General features: G+C 42.8%; 1 protein-coding gene across 1 annotated transcript in view; it reads right to left on the bottom strand.

The window, feature by feature from the left end:
• Positions 1 to 23,138, bottom strand: part of SF3A1 (splicing factor 3a subunit 1) — a gene marked incomplete in the record, with an annotated part of 443,164 nt that overhangs the window by 378,066 nt on the left and 41,960 nt on the right. The window contains 2 exon segments of the mRNA XM_044068523.1: positions 5,131 to 5,281; positions 5,774 to 5,848. Coding sequence (XP_043924458.1) covers positions 5,131 to 5,281; positions 5,774 to 5,848 — 226 coding nt within the window.

Raw genomic sequence — 23,138 nt, 5'->3', positions numbered from 1 at the left:
AGACCAGTCATACTAGCATGGGATGTAGCTTTACAGCATACTCTCACTCTACGGGCATCTTACATTCCATCAGAGTAAAGATGTATGGCAGACAAATTCAGCAGAATAAAGGCACACCATCACGAATGGAAACCAGACCCTGGCATCATCCATTTCTTTCTGGAAAGGGTTGACTCTATAAGTAGTCTAGACGCAGAACTTTATCCTCCGATTAACTTTACAAAGCACTAGACAACAGATTTCTTCTCGAGGTATAGGCCAGGCTTTACTTGGATCATTCTCCAGGGGCTCCTGGATCCTTTCCCTTCCACTACCCAGTTGTTCTAAGCTATGGTAATCTACCCATATAGCTTAGGCTACTGCAGCAATGATCAATAAGAACAATGTACAGTTCTGCAAGTTAACTTACCACAATAGATGTTTGAATGATCACTGCTGTAGTAGATGCTTCCTCCCTCCATCCCCCTTGATTTTGGCATGTCTTTCTATGCTAGTGCGTATATGTGTATTTTTTTCTCTTCCTAGCATTGCCCTCTAAGGGCTTAGCTTCCATCTCTTAGCTTGCATGAAAGCTCTGAGGGGTTTGGTGCTCAACCTGTCTTTTTAGTCAGCTCAGCTCAAGGGAATGCTTTTGGCATATGGAAGGTGCCTTGAAATCTAGAAGATGGCTGGTTGTTATATCCTATGCAGGAAATAACCCATACAAATTAGGCTACTGCAGCACTGATTATTCAAACATCTACTGTTATGCTAAGTTAATTTACACAGCTCAAAGACTTGTACTCTTCTCTATTTTCCTTCCACTCACAGCATGATGGAGATTCTTGTGTACACTATGCAAGCTTCACCCCAAAAGCAAGCCATAAAAAGAAGGCACACTCTCCAAGAATTTGCAGAAGAAAAGGGGTGCCTACCCGAATCTAAGTCACTATGGCACTGGCTAAAGCCTCTAGGAACCTTCCACTTAAAAAAAAAAACTTGGAAAGAATCATTAGAAGATTAAGGACATCCCATGGGATGAATTGGGTCTCTTAGTGATTTATGACATGCTGAGGCATTTTTGCAGCACCCAATGCCACAGTCTGTCTTAGCCCAGGCTGCTGGGGTGATCTCTCCGCAGGCCGCCAAGATGTTAGCATACTGCCAGTCCCCCTGAATTGATGATTCGACTGTGAATCAGGATATCTAAGCCCCCTCAGTGATGGAAGCTCACATTCTGATTACCAAAGGAGAGGCTGCTGTTCCTGGGGACCAGACTGAGGTCTTGTCAACTAACCATGACACACGTACAGCCTTATAGGTTCATTGGTGACTACTAGGCTAGCAACCCCAGTGTGCCTTTTTAAGCCTAGCCAGGCTCCCCAAAGGTGCAAATCAAACCCTGTACTTGTGTCTGTAAAGTAAACACCATAACCATTATTCCAACCCCCAATCCCTGTCTCAATATTTATTCTAAACCACTCAATATATTTGTATATAAATTGGACTGAAAACCTGCATTATCTGTCCTCTTTCTCTAAACTCATTTGTGCCACAGAGATTGGCAAATCTTTTAGCATTGTTGGCATTTACACAAGTGCTGTGAGTCAACCATATCAGAATTTGTTGGGTAATGTAATCCTGTATATCACTGTTGTTGTACACACGTTACTTATACATTGCCAGAAATAAACCCCTGCCATTCCAAGTCCAAAACCTGCAAAACTGCATTTGCTGCTCACACACTTACACATATACAATGTTTAAATAAATACACATTTATATATATTATATATACTATACACACATATTTATACATAATGCCATAAAATTACACAGTTTAAATGTTGCATACTAAACATTTAGACAGCATTTATCATATGCATATTGCATTACATGAGCTTCAAGCAGCAAGGCAAGACTGTGCTTTTAGCTGAAAAGCAGCAAAGCTAAAAATGATTACCCTCCTACTGGAATATTTGGTGAGCATTTGTTCTCAATGAAGAGAGATTTTCAGTTTCACCCATTTTTCATTCACAGATGTCCACACTTGCAAACTAGATTTGCAATGGGGAAGGAAATGAAGACATTTTACTCATTCATGTCATTAACATGTGACATGTGAGCCAGAAGCACATCGTCATTATTGGAGAGCCACCTCACCAAAGCAGTTAATTCAAACTGTTTTTTTTTTTTTTTTTTTTTTTTCTTGCTTGTTTAGATAAAGCATCATATCTGCCAGTCGGAACACCAGAGGAGGTAATACATGACACCACAGCATCAATATTTATTTTATTTATTAACATTTGATTATCAGGAAAGTCCAACTGTGCAGGTGTCCATTTTCAGAGAAGGCCAAGGGAAAAAAGCTCCAAGGTATTACAAAAACATTTAACAATAATAATTTTATAATCTTCAAACATAATAAAAAAATCTACATTTGAAATAACTATACCAAATAATCTGAAAACATCGGTTAAGAACAGATAACTCCTCTGAATACTGAACATGTAACTCAGGGTACATTTGCCTACTTGGGATTAATGTGAAATCATCAAAACTACACTTCGGGTGTAGAAAGGACCCTTTGTTTTGTGTGAGAAGGTCCACATGCTGACAGAATCCTTTCCATTATTTTCCTTTAAAGGGATGTGTAGGAGAGATCCAGTCTTGCCTTTGCCAAAGGGAAACACTAGTATGATTCTTGGCCTTTCCTCCTTGATTTTTAGGAGTACCTTGGTTGTCAAGGCTTTGGAAAGACAGCACAGAGAACAACCAACAACCATACCTTTACAGTTCAGGGAAAAATATTCCACCTTCCACACTTCTATAATAGAAGTTCTGTGGCAAAAAACTATGCTGTCTATTTTGAGGTGAAGCAAACAGATTTCTGGCTACCTCACAACCTATTCAAACACAGAAAAGCATCATTGTTCAACATCCACTTGTGAGAGTTTACCTGACTGTTCAGCCTGTCTGCCAATACATTTTCTTGTGATGCGATACAGACTGCTGTTAAAGAGTTATGCCTACCTCATGGGCTATCAATCAAGGCGTGCACAGCAAGATTCTACAGAGAGTAGGAGTGGTTCCCTCCCAGTTTTGTTTATGTATCACATCACAAGTATGCTGTCTGTCATAATCACAGGGCTCCCATTCCTTGAATATGTGGTTGAAGGCCTTCAATGCCAGAATGAATGCCATCATTTTTTTCACACTGGCCAGACAGGCTACATGCAAACAGGAATCCCAAACATCAGGACTGCAACAAAATCAACATTCACTTGTGTTTCAGCTCTGTAATTTTACTGTTTGCTACACTTCAACTATCAGTGGCCAGGTTACAGCAGAGTTAAACCACACTACGTCTTTGTAATTGCAGCAACCAAGAAAAAAGATTTTAATACAACTCATCAGTTTAGAAATTCTCCTCCTACACTACACTTAATTTCTCTAAATACTTGCTACAGTACAGCAGAGCAACACAGACACTTTGGCTTTGCTGGTGCAATCTGCAAATTAAAATAATCAATAAGTAATGGGGTGTGAGATGCAGCCCCTGTGTTCTACAAGGCTGTGCATTGAGCAATAATGCTGCAAACTTCATTTAACTTTTGTCATCTGAAAAAGCGTTCAAGGTCTAAACCTGTCAGTTTAAAAGCACTCCTGAAGATCATAGAATTATTTACTTTAAATTTTGCTGCAGTGGCGTGTAAAATTGTATAAACGCTTGTACTTCAGAATTTTGAGATATCAAGTTTGTTACAGGGAAAACAGAGGTGCACTCCTTGTTTTGAATTCAGAGGGACAGCTTCTGAAATGATATTTATAGTTCAACAAATGCCAAGATTCATTCCCACAAAGGCACCAAAATTATCACCTTCAGAACAGTTGTGGCAACAGCAACCAAACAAGCTAAGCATTTTCCCTAACATGCTGTTAACATCTACTTATATACACTGTACAAAATATTTGTAATGTACTTTTTCTCCTGGACCTCTGTGATCATCACCTTCTTTACATCCAGCCCCTGAAAGACCCACTGACCCATTTACTTTCTTTTCTCTGCCTGGAATTAGCACCTCTCACCACAAGATGGAAGCTCTCCTTTTCCCAAAGTGGAACAACTTTCAGTAATCTCAATATACTGGGACAAGAGTCACACATCGTTATTACGTTATTCATGAGATGCATAGGTCTTCACCCTTTTGCTGAACCCTCCCTGACGGCAGACATATTTGCCCTACTATGCTCTCTCATTACTGCATGTGCATGCTTCCGCACATGAGCATGTGGATCATCATCTTTCTTCCTCAATTTTTACCTCTCTCTCTCCTCTTCTTCACTTCCTTTTCTTTTATATAATTAAACAGAAAGTTATTACAGTGTAATTTCTACACTTTCTAGTTTTTATTTCCAATTGCAAGTACAACGTTATAATATTTTAAAATTTTTTCTGCCAAATGTAAACCACGTGTAACAGTAAGTACCACTTGACTAGTCTTTCTCTAAATTTTGAACTGTATTATTAAAAAAAACATTAAAACTCAGCCAATTCTATCCAATTACTAGCTATTATATAAGTATTGTAAATTATAATATTACTATCATGTCTTTTATCGATGTATAGAAAAATCTCACTATGTCTATGTTTTTATGCATTGTTACTATGATGGAACTTTTGTCCCTGGGCCTCTGCTGAAAATGGGTTCTGCCCAGCTGGACTCTCTCAGTAAACAAACGTTAAATAAATAAATAAATAAAATTAAATCAATAAAATAAAATGTAGTTCGGCTAATGCAAAATACTAGCTTTCAGATCTTCGTGTTCTATGCTGGGCATCGCCATCACCACAGGGTGCTGGAACTACAGTTGACGAGACCACCACCCTTCCTCTCAGGATGAGATAAGTCAACACCAGCCCACTCACTCTCACCATTCCTTGACAGGTCCTCCAGCACCCACACCACTAGTTAATCTCAGGTCATATGGTTCACAGTCAGGACATTTGCCTTCTGGGCCACAAAGTTAGCTTATAAAATGCTTGTTTTGACCAGCTTTTCAAAAGTAAGAATTTACAATTCAAATGAACAGAGTGCAGTGTTGTTTTAAATGTTTGGTATAGTGACAATCCTTCCAAAATTGTTTTACCTTGCTCATTGGGCTGGAAATCAACTGTTTCTACTACCACAAAGTCATGCCAATCAATTTGGGCATAGGCTACCCGTTCCTTTTCCTTTTCTTCTTCCTCCTTTCTTCGCTCTCGTTCCTGGAACTTTGCCCATTCCACCCTGTACTTAACCTACAAATGCAAATAAGTGTCAGCAGAGTCTTTGTATTGCTTGGTCAGAACTTCTATTTATAAACCTGTTAATAAAAACGCATTACTGTCCTTCCCAGCTCACACATACATTTAGCTACAAATACCACTTAAAGTCACAGCAGAAGTTTTATGCAAAATTTAAGATCAAATACTGTTCATAAACATGTCATTAAAATGTCAGCGTTATGTAATTTATCCCTCACTAAAGCAGAAAAGAAGCAAAAATTCTACAGCTGATGAAATGGCTCAGAAACCTGCTACAATAAAAACTTCACATGGTTCATAAATAAACAGGGAGAACTGGCTGGTCTACCCAGACATAAGCAAGTGATATCATAAAGGAACAGGTCAGAAAACATCAACACACAGTACACTTGAGCAATAAGAAAGACAGACCAGTAACCAAAGTATTTTCCTCAAGGATTGCAAATAAAGGTGCAACACAAATATTAAAGAAATGCTACAACTTGCCTGGTCCAAAACCTCCTTCTGAGACTCCGCTTCTTTCTTCAGTTTTAAAAGCAAACCCTTTGGTGGGATAAGAATCTGGAAGATACAAATTCAACAAATTTGGTAATGTTTCTTAACTGCTCCAATATTTTACATACAAGCCATCTGCAAACATTTCAAAGATATACAAATATGAAATTGCAGTGCAGACTCTGGGTGCAATCAATGACCGACATGTTCAGGAACAGAACCATGGCAAGGGGACACAAACTTAAGATTATACCTACAATGTCTGGAAATACATTATGCAATACACAGCTCATGACAGGATGCAGCACTGCTTCAATGCTTTAGAGGCTAATGAAAAATAGACACCAAAGCAAATACACAAGGCCTAACAAACTCAGAAGTAGCAAGTTATTTTACTTTAAATATAGGCCTAAGTTTGCTAACTAATTTTTTAATACATATAATACTTTTCATAGTGTAATACTTAACATTAACAGCCACACAAGAAAAGCATTACCTTAAGTAGCACCCCACCTTCAGAACATCTGAGGAAATTAAGAGGACAATGCTAAGAAAATGTCATTTGCAGAAATGTTACAAAAACAGTTAAAACATATTAAAGGGCTATAAACTTGTGCAGCACTCTACAGTGTCCATCAGCTGACCTGTTTTAGTCCAGTTTAAAAAATGAAAACAGCAGCAAATGCCCAGTATCACTTTATGAGTACAGTGTTAGTAAATTAATACAAAACTATATCTCGGATATGAAGCACAAAAAAGTAACCTAAAATAAGGCTTTCCAGCTAGGCTGCACAATGATCAACAGCTTGATTTAACCTCTCTCAATATGAGAAAAGAAAATGATAGACAAGAGCCAGTAAATCTACCAGTTTTACTAAAATTCAATTACTGGCTACTAAGTACATGGCCTGGATGTCAGCAAAGAAAAAAAAAACTTAAAGCCTGAAAGAAAATCAAATAGAAAAGATGAAAACACTTACTGGGAAGAATTCTGCAGCCGTATAGCAAAAAGCAGCTCAAGCTACAGATATGACACAACAGATGGCTTCCAATAATTTAGAGGGAAAAAATTAAATGTGCTCAGAGCAGATTAAAATTAAACCTTGAAGGAGTATGTCAACTCAAATAACAAAAAAGCTGGAAAAACTGAAAAAAGCTTGATAAAACTGCAAAAATAAGAAAACGAAATGAAGAAAAGGTTGGCTTGAGTGTAAGGCTTCTCAAGAAGCACTGTTTCAAAAAATGGTAGAGTTAGATGACAGAGAGTGCAAAAACTGAAATTTTCTCCCATACCAGAGAAAAGGGAAGGTACAAGACTACTAATTTTATAAAAGCACAAATAAGCAATTGTATTTGTTAACTGAAAGGGCACATTGAGTGTATACTGCAAACCTGGTTAAGAGAAAGCAGCAAAGACCTGTATTAGTAAAGATGGAAGCATACCAGCAGAAAGAATTGATCCTGATCAAATGTGGAAGAATGGAAGAGGAAAAATTTGAGACAGAAGAGTGTTTGTAGAAAATTATAATTCTCTGTACACCAAGTAGAAGAGAAGCAAATGTATCCCGATAATCTGGAAATGTTGAGAGGCAGGTGTGAGATTCAAGCTGCTGTATCCATGTGTCTTCAGAGTATTTCTTCCTGGAGGATCAAAAACTTTGATGCAGAACAAGCTAAGGAGGAAATAAAAAAAAAAAAGTTTATCCAGCAAAAAGTGAGCTGGCAAGCAAAAGGGGTCTCTTATTCTCATACCTATGACAAAGTTAGACAGACTTTCTCAGTGTAACCCTTTTCAATGTTCCAAAAGAAAATACTTGAAAAAGAAAATAGCACAGGAATTATCTAGAAAAATCAGGAGTACCTTCAGCCCAAAGCAGTCTCACATTGGGAGATGGGGATGATCAAAAAGACAACTAGCAACACTGAAATTACTGAATAAATTTGAGATTATAAAGCATTGATCACAATGGTGAAATATGGCTTTGCAAATAAATGTGGCTGAAAAAACACTGGACCTTTGGTGACTTTGTTAAACATGTGGGTCAAGTGTAAAGGTGTGTGTCAGACATTATGTCTTTAATATTTAGAAGTACACTAAGGGACACTAAGGGAGAAAAAAGTAGTAATTGTTAAGTTAATTTCAGCTCCTATTACTTGTATAAAGCACTTCATGATATAAACTGCATGTTATATTGTTAAAGCAGAATGCAGTCAGGGTTACTTTAAATGTGTGTGTGGGGGAGGTAGTGTTTTCAGTGGCTATTCCATGTGTTAAAAATATTAAAGGAGTAATTTTTAATAGTAAGAAATACAGATTTTACACTACAAATGAGGAGAAATGCTGAAAAAGCAAGTTAATGTTAACATAATGCTGTGCGCTCAGGGCTGATGGGGTGGGGAGGGATATAAAAGTGTACTGACTATATTATACTACATGTAGGACTAAGACAATAATTTCCCTTGCTTTTACGAGGATGGATGTCTGAATTAATATGAACAAGTTTTATCACAACATATTGAAAGCCATGAAAAATGCTAATTGTGTTACATCTTAAAAGATATTAGCTTGTTTTTTCCATTACCAAATGTTCAGTAAGAGACAAGTCTGCAACTGAAGGTAGTTAGCCAGGGGAATTCTGTACAGTCTCTTCTGAGAGAACTTCACAAACATTTCTTTAAGCATCTACAAGTTGCTAGCTGTGTTTTCACGGCCGACTACTGTTACACGGGGATAAGCTGTCTGCAGATTCAAGCAATTAATACTGAGTTCTGAGCATTCTTTGCAGACTGAAATGCAAAATTTAAAGGTACAATGCCATGCAAGTAAGTGAAAAATAAAGAATAAAGTTTGAAACTATGGAAAGTAAACAAGAGATCCCCCCCCCCCCCCCCAGCAGCCTTAATACAACAGTGCATAATTTAGGTTTGTTTAACGATAACAAGTGGTCCTTTTTGGGGGCTACAAATTATTGTTTTCTGAAAGCATACAAGCTGTTTTTCACATCTAGGAGGGGAACATAGATAAGAAAAGTACAGTCAGCAATTGGGGTAAGTGGAATACAGGCTGCAACATGTGCTTTAGCATGAGTAATTTTAATTTGCGAACAGATTATGTCCGTGGGTGCAGCTGTCAAATTGGGGAAACTGTCCCTACCTGGAGGACTAAACGTCATTTGTTAAAAATGTACATAGTTTTGTGTATTTGTTCTAGGTTTATAGGGGATGGGAGTGTTCTGAAAATGTACTTAAGTTTCTTGTTTGAGGGTTTTCATTAAAATCAAAAGTCTTGAGAAATGCTACATTTGTTCAAATGGAGATAAGAATCAGATGCATAAAAGGATCATCCTGACAAGCAAAGTGCATGCAAGACATGTGACACTGGTTCAAATGGAGATGACAAGAGACAAATGTATAAAAGATCATCTGGACAGTGTCGATGCAAGACAAAAGTTGGATTTATACATTCAAAACAACTGTCATGTATAATGGGTGGGTACAAAAGCATTTTATCATAAAGGCTACTCTTTCCATAGTAGCTTAGAATGTAAATGGCCTTACAGGTATAGAGAAAAAGAAAAGAATACTGAATTATATTAAGACATGCAGAATGCAAATAGCAATGCATGTGAATTTGACAAAGAAAGGATTTCAGAATGGATATTCCACAGAAAATCAGGGACAAAGGATAATGTGAGTAAAAATACTGACTGTAAAAGGAGCTCTAACAGTGACAGAAGAAGGGGGGACAATAATGGTACATTTGTGGCAGTAAGGGACTACTGGGCGAGGTAGGAGGATTATGCTGGCATGTACTTGTATATTCCACCAAAAACTACTATTATGGAGCTTAAAAGAATTTTGGGAGAAATAAGTGAGTTCAGCAGGGAATGTTACTTACAGATGGAGACTGGAACTTGATTTGCAATAGTGAGGATGTATCAGAGTACCTAGAAGGTAAAATACAACAAAAAAAAAGGAAAGAGTTCTAGAAAGTATAAAAATATTTGGTATGGAAGACATGAATTCAGTAATAGCAACTCTGACAGAATGTACATATTATTACATATTATTCCCCAAAGTACAATAAATGGGATAGACTGGATAGAAGTTGTATTTCACATGAGCATGTGCATTTAATTGAAAGCTCTGACATGCATCCAATAACCATTTCATATAATGCACCATTTCCTATAATGCACTCATAAAATATTCAGGGTAATGAATAAAAAATGAGACACTGTCGCTTTCCCCACCTACCTGTTGAAAAGTGAGGATTTTAAGGAACGGGGTAGTTGAAATTATTCTAGTTACTAGGGAAGATAGAAATGAACATGGAAGGAACAGCTACACAGTGGAATAAAATGAAAATTGACTTTAAAAATAGGGTAGAAATGAAAGAGATATGGTTAACAAGTAATAGGGATTATTTTAAGGGGCTGACAAAGGTTAAAGTACACAGAATAGGGACACTCTTATAGAACAAGGAGATTAACTACAGAATGCTAAACAGAAAATAAGAGAATATTTATTTGAGCAACTATTTTTGGCAACAAATCCAGAGAAAAAAAAACTTTTAGTGCACACTTAGGCAACAGAAAGAAGAAAGGGTTGTTCCAAACTTAAGAAGCCTATGACAAGAAAAATTACCAGATATCCTAGGGGGATTAGAGATTTCAGAAAAAGTTCTATTAAGCAGAGGAATGTGGAAAGAGCAGAGCACACATGGAAATATGGAATACTTAAGCCAAGATTAGAGGAATATGAATGCTCAAAAACTAAGAGTTAAGATAGGAGGAGAGGAGATAAAAATGGTGGTGTATGCTGATAAATATGAGATTTGGGGACATAAACTGAAAAGAAAATACTTTACACAGCACACAGTGATTGTAACTGTAGATTAATTTAAGAACCTCGATGTATGGGTAGATCTAGTTTTGAGTTTTTCTAATCATATCAATCAATTGCTTAATGACAGTTATAGAACTACAGGTTGCATAAAAAGATTTATAAAGTCTAAGAAATTAGAAATAATGAAGTCATTGTTTGTCATAACACACCTAAACATGAGTATGGAATAACAATGTGGAAACCTTATAAGATTGCAAGCATGAGTAAACTGGAAAGAGTACAACAGAAATATGCCAAGGGCATCCATGGATGTGAAAATTCAAATTATTATGAAAAAGCTAAAATAACTGAACTTGTACCGTGTCCCATACAGATATTTAAGATACAACTTTATTCAGGGTACACAAGGTATTTAGAGACAACTACCTTTGGGAATGTTTGGGGCTACCCAAAAGTAGCAGAAAATCATCAGGCAACCTATGTGAAGATTCTAAAGGAACGAAAAATGTACTACTAACTGGTTCTCTGACAGACTGGAGAACCTACATGATGAACCTGGGCAAGGGCACCAAAAGAATGGTAGCGGACATGGATCCCAGGGCCATGAGGACCAGTCGGAGGAGGTGGATTTGGGGTGTCAAAGTCAAACCTGCTGTCTCAGGGATAAGATTCTTTGAGGGGAAGGGCTGCTACTGGCGTTATTGTGTTCAGCTGCATCCCTATGAATTAGATATCTTGTACCAGAGTCATCTTGGATTTCGACACATTTACTGTGATCCCCAGGCGGTGAAACAGGTGTAACAAAACTGGACAGCTTGCAGTAGTTGATGCCTTGTGTGATACCATCAGGAGCCAATCGTCTAGGTAAGGAAACACCTGGAATCCTTGCAGACAGAGATGAGCTGCAACCACTGCCATACATTTGGTAAACAACTAGGAGCAGTGGTGAGGCCAAAAAGCAGTGCTCTGAACTGGAATGATTGGCCCCCATCCGGAAGTGCAGATATCTCCTGGAGTTCCTGTCTATTTTGATAGGATAGTACACACCCTGGAGATCTACAGAACACATCTAGTCATCCTTGCAGAGCAGTGGCAGAATGGACTGCACCATTACCATGCGGAACTTTGACTTCTTTACAAATGCATTCAGACTGTTCAGATCCAGGATGGGTCAAAAGGTTCTCCATCTTCTTTGACACCAAAAAGAATCGTGAGTAAGTTCCACACCATTGCTGCTCAGTGGGGACCTGCTGAATGACTATTGTTTAGAAGTTTATGAACTTCTAGAAGGGCACTCTCCTCTGACTGGGTGGCACGTCAGGGGGATAACTGTTGGAACTGGGAGGAGAAGGGAAAAGGGAATATAGTAATCTCTGGAAATTATATTCAACACCCAGGTGTCGGTTGTTACGTCTGTCCAGGCTTCTGGGTGTAAAGAAAGTCTGCCCCCCAACTGCCTCCAGAGTAGGACAATCAGGCAGCACTTCAGGAGCACAGCAAGGGCCTGTCAGAGAAGAGGTCCCCGTCCCTGAAGCCTTGATTTTGTGGACCCATCTCAATTTCTGGGAGGGCACATCCCATTGAATCCCCTCCCTCTGCCTCTAGAAGAGGTTCATCCTGCGAATCAGGAAAGAGCCCCTGGGATTTACAGGACCACATTTTCTTCCCACTCTATTGGTTCCTGGAGAAGGTCCTTCGGGGGGGGGGGGGGACTTGATCCCCATGGCAGACAGGATCCTGCCTTCCTGTTCTCTGCGAGTAAGAGTTTCTTTAATGGAAGTCTCAAACAAGTAAGAACGGTTACAGGGGGCATTAATGAATGATGCCTTAAAGGGTTCTGCAAACCAGCACAATCTCATCCAGGCATATCTCCTACGGGCTATGGCTGAACTAGCCTCTTGCGAGGTACCTTCCGCAGCATGGGAGATTAACCTCACTGAGGAGTTAGCTATAAAAGGACATAGTGGTCAGCTGAGGAGAAAGTTTTTTATAATCTTCCTCTGACAATGACTGCATCAGACAGGTGGAGATTTCCTTAATCACATCTCTCTGAAGGCACGTGAAATGTACCAGGTAATTCAATGCTCTCAGCAAGAAGCTGGCCGAGGCATACACATGTTTTCCGTGCTTGTCCAAAGCCCAAGACTGCTTGTTCGGGGGATGAACAGTGGAGCTCTGTTCCGCTAGCTTCTTTTTGGTGGCTGCAGACACAACAATGACATCAACTGGGCTTTATTTCAAAAGTGGCAGCTGTGGGGGTGGGGGCTAAGATACTTATCCGCACGTTTGGCAATTGGTTCTGTCATGTCAGGCCCCTTCCAAGCCTGGTGGGCGATGAGGTCAATGAGCTTATTCACCGGTGGGGTCACCCAGGATGTAGATGGGCCCATCCCCAAATGCCTTAAAAAACGGACTCCTCTGAGGGGGGGGGGGTTGGAAAGACCAAATTTCTAGAATATCCCCTAAGGAAATATCATGAGGTGGAGATCGGGGGGGGGGACCCTTCCCCTTCATCAAAATCGGTATCCCCTGTCAAGAACTCCAAGGGGGAGTCTAGGTGCTTCCAAGGAACTTTCTCCACTGGGTATTCAGGGGAAGATTCGGAAGACAGGGGTATCCCTTACTGTGGGGCAGAATGAAGCCTTTCCGGGGCAGGCTGACCATGGATCTGATGAATGGAAGCAAAGCCCTGATCCGCTGGGGATTGGGTAGGGCCTGGCAAAAGGATCTCTAGGAGTAGAGAATACCCTCTGATACATGGAAAGCCTACAATGTCGGGAAGACCCATCCCCCCACAACAGTGGCAGAGACCACCAAAGGAGAAAAGGAAAAGGTCATCCCAGATCATACACCTCCAGAACGCACCAGCCCCGAACTGTCGATGACCAAAGCCCCAGGGGATGGACAGCTCTGAAAAGGTTGGAGCTGGCACCAGCCCCGAGGACTTGGGGCCTACCTCTCGGGTCCAGGATCTGCTCGACTCAGCTGGTCAGTAACACTGTCGGGGTCAAGGAAAAAGCTATTCCGCACTCAGATGCTTGTTCACTCGGGAGCTTCAGACCCTGTGGCTCCGAAACCGAAGATCAGATTGGAGAAGTAGGCTGCAGTATGGGAGTCAGAGCTCTCACGGATCCAGCATGCGTCAGAGAAGACAAGAACCCCAGCTGGATCTGGGGTTTGAGGAAACTTATCATCCGATCAATATTGGAGTGGGACACATGAGAGGATCTGAAGGAAACAGAACAGTGCGTTGATCTAGGTGGCAGCATGCTGGGTTGGAAAGTCCAGACAGGGGAGGAGGATTTATTCCATAATGGAGTATGGCTCCGAAACCTCTGATCGTGGTGAACCCGTCTAGGAGACCACTCGGAGAAAAGCAGCTGTGGGTCTGAAAAGGCTTCCCCGACTCTGAATGGGTGCTCAGACCCAAGGCCTGAGGATCCGGCAGAGATGAGGACATAGTCGATGGAGGTGCCACTTGATCAGATGTTCCTCTCAGATCCGAGGAAGATGGATACGAGAGTCTCCCTCTCTTTTTCGGAGCAGAAGATCTGACCCCCCCAAGAAACAGATGCAGCACACTACTTGGTTATGGGGGTCTAGATGCAGAACACTTCTTGGTTATGGGGGTCTGGGTTCCAGAAGCCGGGAGAAGACCTCGTAGAATAAGCTTATTACGCTGGTCTACGAGGGCCTGGGGTTGAAGGCTAAGCAGATGTCACATGGCATCTCCAAGTGCCCTGGACCCAGGCAACATACGTACCCTCTTGTGGGTATTAGAATGGGGAATCTTATGCCCACAAGAGGCACGCCTTTTAAACCTAAAGGGCTTATCTGGCTTGTTAGACATGCTGGACTAGCACTCACACAAGCCACTCACACACATGCATACAGTCTACAGTCAAGAAACCTAGACACTATTAAACTAAAAAATACTGGGAAAGATTTTTTTTTTTTTTTTTTTTAAAGAGAGAGGAAAAAGAAAGAGAAAACGAGGAAATGAAGGAGTAGACGGAGGGCAGAAAAGAAACCCTAACACCAGCAAACTACTACTGATAAAAAAAAAGCCTAAAATGAAAGGGGAGGCTAACCGCAAAGTACTGAAAAGCCTATAAAAAAGGTTATAAAACAACTAGTTAGAAAAATTTTACAGGAAACAAGAAGAAAATACTTCTTATCCGAGTGAGGCTCAGAAATCACATCTGTGCTGGAAGGCGGCAAGTGATATCTGAGGGTTTGAAGAGGAGTGAGGCATTACGGGTGTGGGAGGAGTTTGAGGCTTGGATCATATGTCTGGAAGAAATGGCCGAGTCGGATCCAAAGGCCCATTCGTGATGCATAGTGAAATGGACAACATCAGATCGTGAACAAGAAGCTCAGAAGCAATTATCGAAGGCCACCACAGCAACAAATCTGTCTGCACTGACACATCACACTTTGTGGCTAACCGTATTAGTAAGGCTAAGAAGCCTTTTACTATTGAAGACATGATCTTGGCTGCTGCTAAGGACATTTGTCATGAACTTTTAGGAGAGGCCGCAGTTAAAAAGGTAGCTCAAATTCCTCTTTCGGCTAGCACTGTCAGCAGATGAATTGATGAAACAGCAGAGGACACAGAGGCATAATTGTTAGAGAGGATTAATGAGTCACCGTGGTATGCAATCCAGGTTGACGAATTTACTGATGTTAACAAGGCAACTATGCTTGTTTGTGTGCGATATATATTTCAGGAGAATGTGCACATGGGGATAATGTTATGTGCACTATCGTTGCCAACCAACAACATAAACTGCAGAACTATTCAAAACTTTGAATGATTAGATATCAGGAAAACTGAACTGGTCCTTTTATGTCGATATATGTATGGCTGAAGCTATTGAAATGAATGGACGGCTTTCTGATTTCGCTACTCAGTCAAGAAGGTTGTGCCTGAATGCGAGTTTATGCACCGTGTCATTCATACAGAAATGCTACTTAGCTGAAAAATGTCACCTGAACTTAACAGCATTTTGAATGATATCATTGAAGTTATTAACCACATCAAAGTACATGGCCTTAACTCGCAGCTGTTCAAGCAGCTTTGTGAGAAGATGGACACAGTGCATAAAAGTATTCTCTTACACAAAGATGGCTTTTTAAAGGTAGACTGCTGGTCAGAGTGTTTGAATTACGACAGCCGCTCCAGAGATTTCTTTTAGAAAAACAGTAACCACTGGCAGCACATTTCAGTAACACAGAATGGACTGCAAATCTCGCTTACTTGTGTGACATATTCAACCTGCTCAACGAACTCAATCCGTCACTTCATTGGAGAAGGACAACTGTTTTCAAGTTTGCAGATAAAGTGGCTGCATTCAAAGCCCAAACTGGAACTGTAGAGACAGTGAGTGAACATAGGATATCTGACATGTTTCAAACATTAGCAGGGATTTTGGAAGAGACTGAACCTGGGCCTTCATTCTCCCAACTGGTGCACGATCACCTATCTTTGTTTTTAAAACAGTTAGAGCGTTACTTCCCAACCACAAAAAACTTTTAGTTATGTACTTACCATAACTTTAGATTTATGGGATCCATCTCGCCTACATTTAATACATATGGGTTCGGAGCCGATCCTCGGCTCCGACTCGGCATCGAATACAATAGAACGCAGTCTCTTATTGGCTGAGCTATTCTATATCCCAGGATGCACCACCACTAGTTCCCCAGATCTTGTTTGTCCGCACTCATAGACATAGAGACATACCATTAGTATAACATACTCAGGTCTTTCAAGAGAGGAAAAGATTGGATTTCGAATCGACCGGTCTCTCCTGATCCATGAGGCAGGGGGATGGAGGGTGGGTTATTAGGAATGTAGGCGAGATGGATCCCATACATCTAAAGTTATGGTAAGTACATAACTAAAAGATGTAATGTGATCCTATCTCGCCTACATTCAATACATATGGGACAGCGTCCCTAGCACCTTATTCCTGGGAGGCTCACTGGAAAACACTCCTGAGAACTGTGGAACCGAAGGAAGCTCGACCCCTGGATGCCACATCCAATTTGTAGTGAGAAATGAAAGTATGTGAAGAGGTCCACGTGGCAGCCGCACAAATGTCATCAATAGAAAGTTTAGAATGAAATGCTGCTGAGGTAGCCATAGCTCTAGTAGAATGAGCTTTAATCGGAGCTATGAGTTTTCTATTTGAAGATGCATAAATATGAGTAATGCAGTCGCTGATCCATTTAGCAATAGTGACTTTAGTGACCACATTACCTAATCTGTTATCGGAAAAGGACAGAAAAAGCTGGTCTGACTTTCTGGTTTTGTGCGTCCTATCCAAATAAAAACGCAATTGTCTATGCACGTCTAAGCAGTGGAAGACGTATTCAGACCTATCTGAAAATTTGGGAAAGAAGACAGGTAGTTCTAGTGACTGTCGAAGAGACAGTTTAGAGCAAACCTTTGGAACAAAGGATGGATTTGGTCTGAGGGACACTCTGTCTTTGTGAAAAACCAAGTATGGTGGGTTAATACACAAGGCCTGGAGCTCTGAAACTCTTCTAGCCGAAGTAATGGCGACTAAGAGGGCAGTTTTCCAAGAAAGGAACTTTAATTCACAGGTAGCTGCCGGCTCAAAAGGGAATGAGGGCAAAGCCCCTAGCACCACGTTAAGGTCCCATGGCGGTGCAGGATGAACAGTAGGGGGACGTAACAGCCCAGCTCCTTTAATGAAAGCCTTACATAACTTGTTGCTCATTAAGGAAGGATGAATGCATTCATGAAAGTTAGAAATTGCTGCCAATTGTACTTTAATGGTGGACAGTGAAGACCCTTGGTTAAATAGAGTGGCTAAAAACTTTAGCACCTCCGACACGGAAGCTGTCACTGGATCCACTCCTCGGGATTGGGCCCAGATGGCAAACCTCTTCCATTTATTGGTATATATTTTCTTGGTAGAAGCCTTGTGAGCAGAGGATAAGATGTGCATGACTTCTGGGGCTAAGGAATGGTTTCTCACTACGGTTGGAAGAGGAGTAGCCAAGCTGCTAGCCTGAGTGCAGGGAGGGACTGGTGGAATCGTCCCGACTGGTGAGTCAATAGGTCCGGAACCTGATCCAGGAACCAAGGACCGTCCAACGCATATTTGCGTAGAAAGGGGAACCAGGTTTGTCGAGGCCAGAACGGGGCGATTAATATCATCTTGCTTTTTAGACGAATCGCCTTCTGAAACACCTTCGGGAGAAGGGGAATAGGTGGAAAGGCATACAGCAGGCCGGAGGGCCAATCGTGGACTAGAGCGTCCCTGGGTATCACCCCCGCAGCAGGAGTCAGGGTGAAGAAATGTAGACATTTCGCATTGAGGGGGCTCGCGAAAAGATCGAAACAAGGGATTCCCCACTTCGAGAAGATCTGTGAGGCTATCCTGTTGTTTAGAGACCACTCGTGAGGAGAGAGAATAGTTCTGCTCAACCTGTCGGCTATCACGTTGGACTTCCCCGGGATGTGCGTTGCCAGTAGGTAGCGTTTGGTAGCAATCGCCCACTCCCATACTCTCATGGCCTCCCTGCAAAGGGGGTAGGACCTGGTTCCTCCTTGTTTGTTCAAGTACCAGACGACCGACATGTTGTCGGACTGGATGGCAATCACGGCTTGGGGAAGGTGATCGTGTAGAGCTTGCAATGCTAATAGCACCGCCCTCATCTCCAGAACGTTGATGTGAAGAACAGACTCGTCCGAGCGCCACGTGCCTTGAACCGACCTGCCCAGACAATGCCCCCCCCACCCTGTCTGGGAGGCGTCCGTAGTCAGCGTGGCGACGGGGAGTGGGGGGACAAAGGGCTGACCCGGATTGAGGTTGGAGGTTACCAGCCACCAACGAAGGTCCTGTTTGCATTTGTCTGTAATTAGTATTTGGTGGTTGAGAGAAAGGTCCTGGTAAGACCACTGAACTGACAGAAGCCACTGGAGAATCCTCATGTGCAGTCTTGCAAAGGGAACCATGAGAATGGCGGCCGCCATGGAACCTAATAGTTGCAACACCATCCTTGCTGGAGCCCAACGTCTTTTGAGTAGAGTCCGGACCTGATTTTGGAGTGTCTCTATTCTTTCTGTAGGAAGGAAGACCCGCATTTGTCTTGAATCTATTTCTGCTCCAATAAACAGAATACGCTGAGATGGCTGCAACACCGATTTTGACCAATTGAAGGTGATCCCCAAGGAACTGCCCAATTTGATAGTGGCTGTTAGATTCTCTAAAAGTAGATGCTTGGAGGTGGCAGTTAGGAGCCAGTCGTCTAGGTACGGAAACAGCTGGAATCCTAAACTCCTCAAGTGAGCAGTCACTACTGCCAAACATTTGGTGAACACTCTGGGGGCTGAAGTGAGACCAAAGGGCAGAGCTCGAAACTGGAAATGACTGTCTCCCAGGCTGAAGCATAAGTGTCTTCTGGACGCCCAATTTATTAATATGTGGTAGTAAGCGTCCTTGAGATCTATGGAGCACATCCAAACACCTTTCTCCAACAGCGGGAGAATGGATTGTAAGGTGACCATCCGAAATTTGGACTTCTCTACGAATCGGTTGAATTTGCTGAGATCCAAGATGGGTCTCCAGTCCCCGGTCTTTTTTGGCACCAAAAAGAACCTTGAGTAAGTCCCTGATCCGGCTTGGTCTGCGGGGACAGGTTGGATGACTCCTTTTCGCAGCAGTTTTGATACCTCGTAGGCTGCTAAAACCCGCTGACTGGGTGGAGGGTGCGGGATCCTTCGGGTTGGTGGGGGGTAATGTTCTAGGGGAATGGTGTATCCTCCGGCAATTATTCGAAGCACCCATTGGTCCTGAGTAATCTGTCTCCAGGCTTCTAGGTGCTCCGAAAAACGACCCCCGACTGGCTCCGGAGCTGCACAGTCGGGCACTCCTTCAGGGATGTTGGAAGGAGGGAGAGCCACGAAAGGACTCGCGGTCTCCAGTGTTGCGAGGGCCTCCGCCGCCTCTGGGACGGCGTCTTCCAGAAAAATTTCCCCTTCCTCTGCCTCTAGAAGGGGAGTCATTCTGCTGTGGCGAGTAAGGCTTCTGAGATTTACGAAACCACATCTTCCCACCCCTTCGAGCCTTGGGATAAGGCCTGAATGGAGTGGAAAACCGGGCTCCGACAGCAGCCAAAGTCTTACCCTCCTGCTCACAGCGAATCAACGTGTCCTTTACCTTGGGTCCAAACAATGAGGACCCATCAAAGGGAGCGTCGGCAAAGGAAGACTTGAAAGCCTCTGCAAAATGACACAGGCGAAGCCAGGCTTGTCTTCGTAAAGCAACTCCTGTACCCGCCGCTCTACTCGCTCCTTCAGCAGCATAAGATATGAGCCTCATGGAGGAGTTAGATAAAGAAGAAAGGGTAGATAACTGAGCGCTAACCGACTGGGCTAACTGCTCAGGTAAATTACCCGAGAGGGAGTCTGACAGCTCCTTGACCAGATCCCTCTGCAGTCTAGTAAAATGTGCCAAATAATTCAGGGACCTTAACGTAAAGGCCGCTCAAGTCAGGGTACGCTTGCCGTACCGATCCATGCTCCTAGACTCTTTATTAGGAGGATGGACGGACGTCGAAGCCTCTGCTACATCTTGCTGGGTAGCAGATGCCACCACCATAGCATCTACTGCCACGCCCTTGGATAAAAATTCTTTGTCCGGTGGGGCCGAAAGGAACTTGTTGGGGCGAGCAGGCACCGGTTCCACAGAGTCCGGGTGTTCCCACACCCTTCGAGAGATCAAATCCAGAAGCTCATCGAAGGGTGGAGACACCCAGGAGGCGGAGGGCTGAGCCCCAAAGGCCTTGAGGAAGACCGACTCCTCAGCAGAAGGGGGTTTGGACTGCCAGTCGCCTCGTTGTTTAAGGATTTCTAATATGTCCGCGAAGGAGACATCATCCGAGGACGACTTTGGGGACCTTTCCGCATCATCGAGGTTGGTATCTGATGTAAGAGACTCATCAGGGGAGTCAACGTGTTTTCTCTTACACAATTTCTTTCTGGGGGGTTCCTCCGAAAGCGCGTCGGAGGAACCTCCAATAAGAAGGGAACCACCCGTGGGGGTATCCTCAGGCCTAGGGGCTCCGCTGTAAGACAGGGGAACTCCGGAAGCACCAGTTTCCAAATCCATGGAAGGTGGTGGTGAAAATGTCGAAGCAGCCACAGAAGATTTGGCTAAGGCACTCCTCATAGCATCGAAGGCCGGACCCCCAGAATCCTGGGAAGGTCCAACCCTCGAGGCCACAACGGACGTAGGAGCCCCTGCAGCCGACGCGCCGAGAGGGAGGCTAGGGACCAAAAGAATCGGACCCGAAGCACCCCCCCCGGGGCCGACAGAGGAGGTCCCCTTTCCGAACCCCGACCCAAGAGACGGGGTAGAAGTAAGAGTCGGAACCGACTCGATTACCTCGACCGGATCCACCAGCACCGACTCCAACGGCGCCGAGGCTGTTGGAGGAGGAATCGACAAGGTAGGATGGGTAGTCGGCTCCAGTACCAATTGGGTCGGAGCCGACATCAATTTGGTAAAGACTGGAGACTGGAAAAGCTTCTGAAGTACCCTGTCTATGTCCGAATCGGACATCCTCGAAGATCGGGACGAAACCGATCGGGTCCGAGAAGACTTCTCCATCGGTTCCGAGAGACAAGGGGACCGGCTCCGTAAAGGTTCCATAATTATCGGCGCCGAGGAAGATTCCATCACTATTTCAATTTCCCTCGGAGCCGATAAGGGCTTCGGCGCCGAGGGGGAAGTGTCTGAGCATGTAACCCTCATCGGCTCCGAAGACAGTGGAGCCGATGAAGGTGACACACCTCTCGATGCTCGAGCTCTCGGCTCCGAAACTGGAGGAGTCGAGGCAGGAGACATCGAGGCAGACCGTTCCACCCTCGGCTCCGAAGTCCGTGGAGCCGAAGGAGAAGCCTGCCTAGATTTTTTTGCTGTCGGTTCCGACGGGCTGGTCGGAACCGACGATTTCTTTTTCCTTTGGGAAGTAGGAGAGCCAGAAGTCAAAGCTTCCTCAAAGGATGGAGCAATAAGCCCTTTTAAAATTAATTTGTTTTTCCTCTCTTGGAGGACTCGAGAAGAAAAAGCGTGACATACACTGCAGGACTCTTGAAGATGTTTGGGTCCTAAACAGTACACACATAGCGCGTGATCATCCGTTATCGACATTTTATAACTGCACTTAGTGCATTTTTTAAATCCTGAAGGTCTATGTTCTTTAGACATTCTTACACTAAACAAAAACTAAACAAACAGGAAATCGACAACTAATAAGCAAGTGACACAGAACTTAACAGGCCTAGGCCCCTCTAAGTTAAACGGAACCGTTGGTCGACAAAAAAGACACAATCACCACAAAATTACCACAAAATACCACAAAAAAAACTTCTGCCAATCACAAAATCACAACAGTATCACAACAGTAGCTGTTAAAACAGCTTTTGGGGAAAAAAGAGATTTTTCAGACAAAAAGTTCTATCTGACTAAAGTACTTAGCTCAGCCAAGTCCGAGACCACGTCTATGCTCTTGAGCGGCAAACGAGATCTGGGGAACTAGTGGTGGTGCATCCTGGGATATAGAATAGCTCAGCCAATAAGAGACTGCGTTCTATTGTATTCGGTGCCGAGTCGGAGCCGAGGATCGGCTCCGAACCCATATGTATTGAATGTAGGCGAGATAGGATCACATTACATCCCACAAACGCAGAAGGAATAGATCTGTGACCCATTTGTGAACATGCCAGGTGAATCAATCTTGTCAGTGCTGGAAAAAACATAAATTGCTTGAGATTGCAAATGAGAGTGGGCTTAAAAGTATGTCAGAGACAAATTCAACTCTGCTAACATTCTGGTTTAAAATCAAGGCAGATTATCCTGAGATTCTGCCACAAAAGCACTGAACCATGTTTCCATTTCCAACATCCTCTCTCTGTGAAGCGGGATTTTCTGCAATGACAGCAACTAAAACAAAATTACGAAATGCACAAGACACAAGGAACACACTTCGGGTGTCACCATCTTCCATCACCCCTAGATGAGACAGTCTTGTTACAGGAAAACAAGCTCAGGGCTCTCATTAATTATGTGTTATGTTGATTGTATTTACTTCGACTACATTAGGAGTGACAGAACTAACACAAACCAGGAACCCGGACAGGTAAAACAGCAACTACAATATGAAAACACCTGTTGCAGCACAGCAGCGACTGAAAACTAAGCCATCAAAAATCAACATAAACATTTATTGGCACAAGAGAGGTGTGACAGAATTGTACTTCTCATGACTTTGCATACAGTTGCATCCATGGACTCCATTAGTACTAGCCCACATACACTGTGAAGGTTTTATTATTCTTGTTCCATACTAACAAGATCAATGTTATGCTGTTAGGCAGACTGTTATGCTTCATGTTGTAATTTTAATTATTCTCACTTGTACTATACTATTAGTATTGTTATGTACTAAGTCAGTGTTATGCTGTTAA

The sequence above is a fragment of the Protopterus annectens genome, chromosome 4.part0 (assembly GCF_019279795.1).
Source record: "Protopterus annectens isolate FY-2018-M chromosome 4.part0, PAN1.0, whole genome shotgun sequence".
Lineage (NCBI taxonomy): Eukaryota > Metazoa > Chordata > Ceratodontiformes > Protopteridae > Protopterus > Protopterus annectens.
Note: the sequence above shows the minus strand (reverse complement) of the source record. Positions and strands in the feature narration are given on the sequence as shown.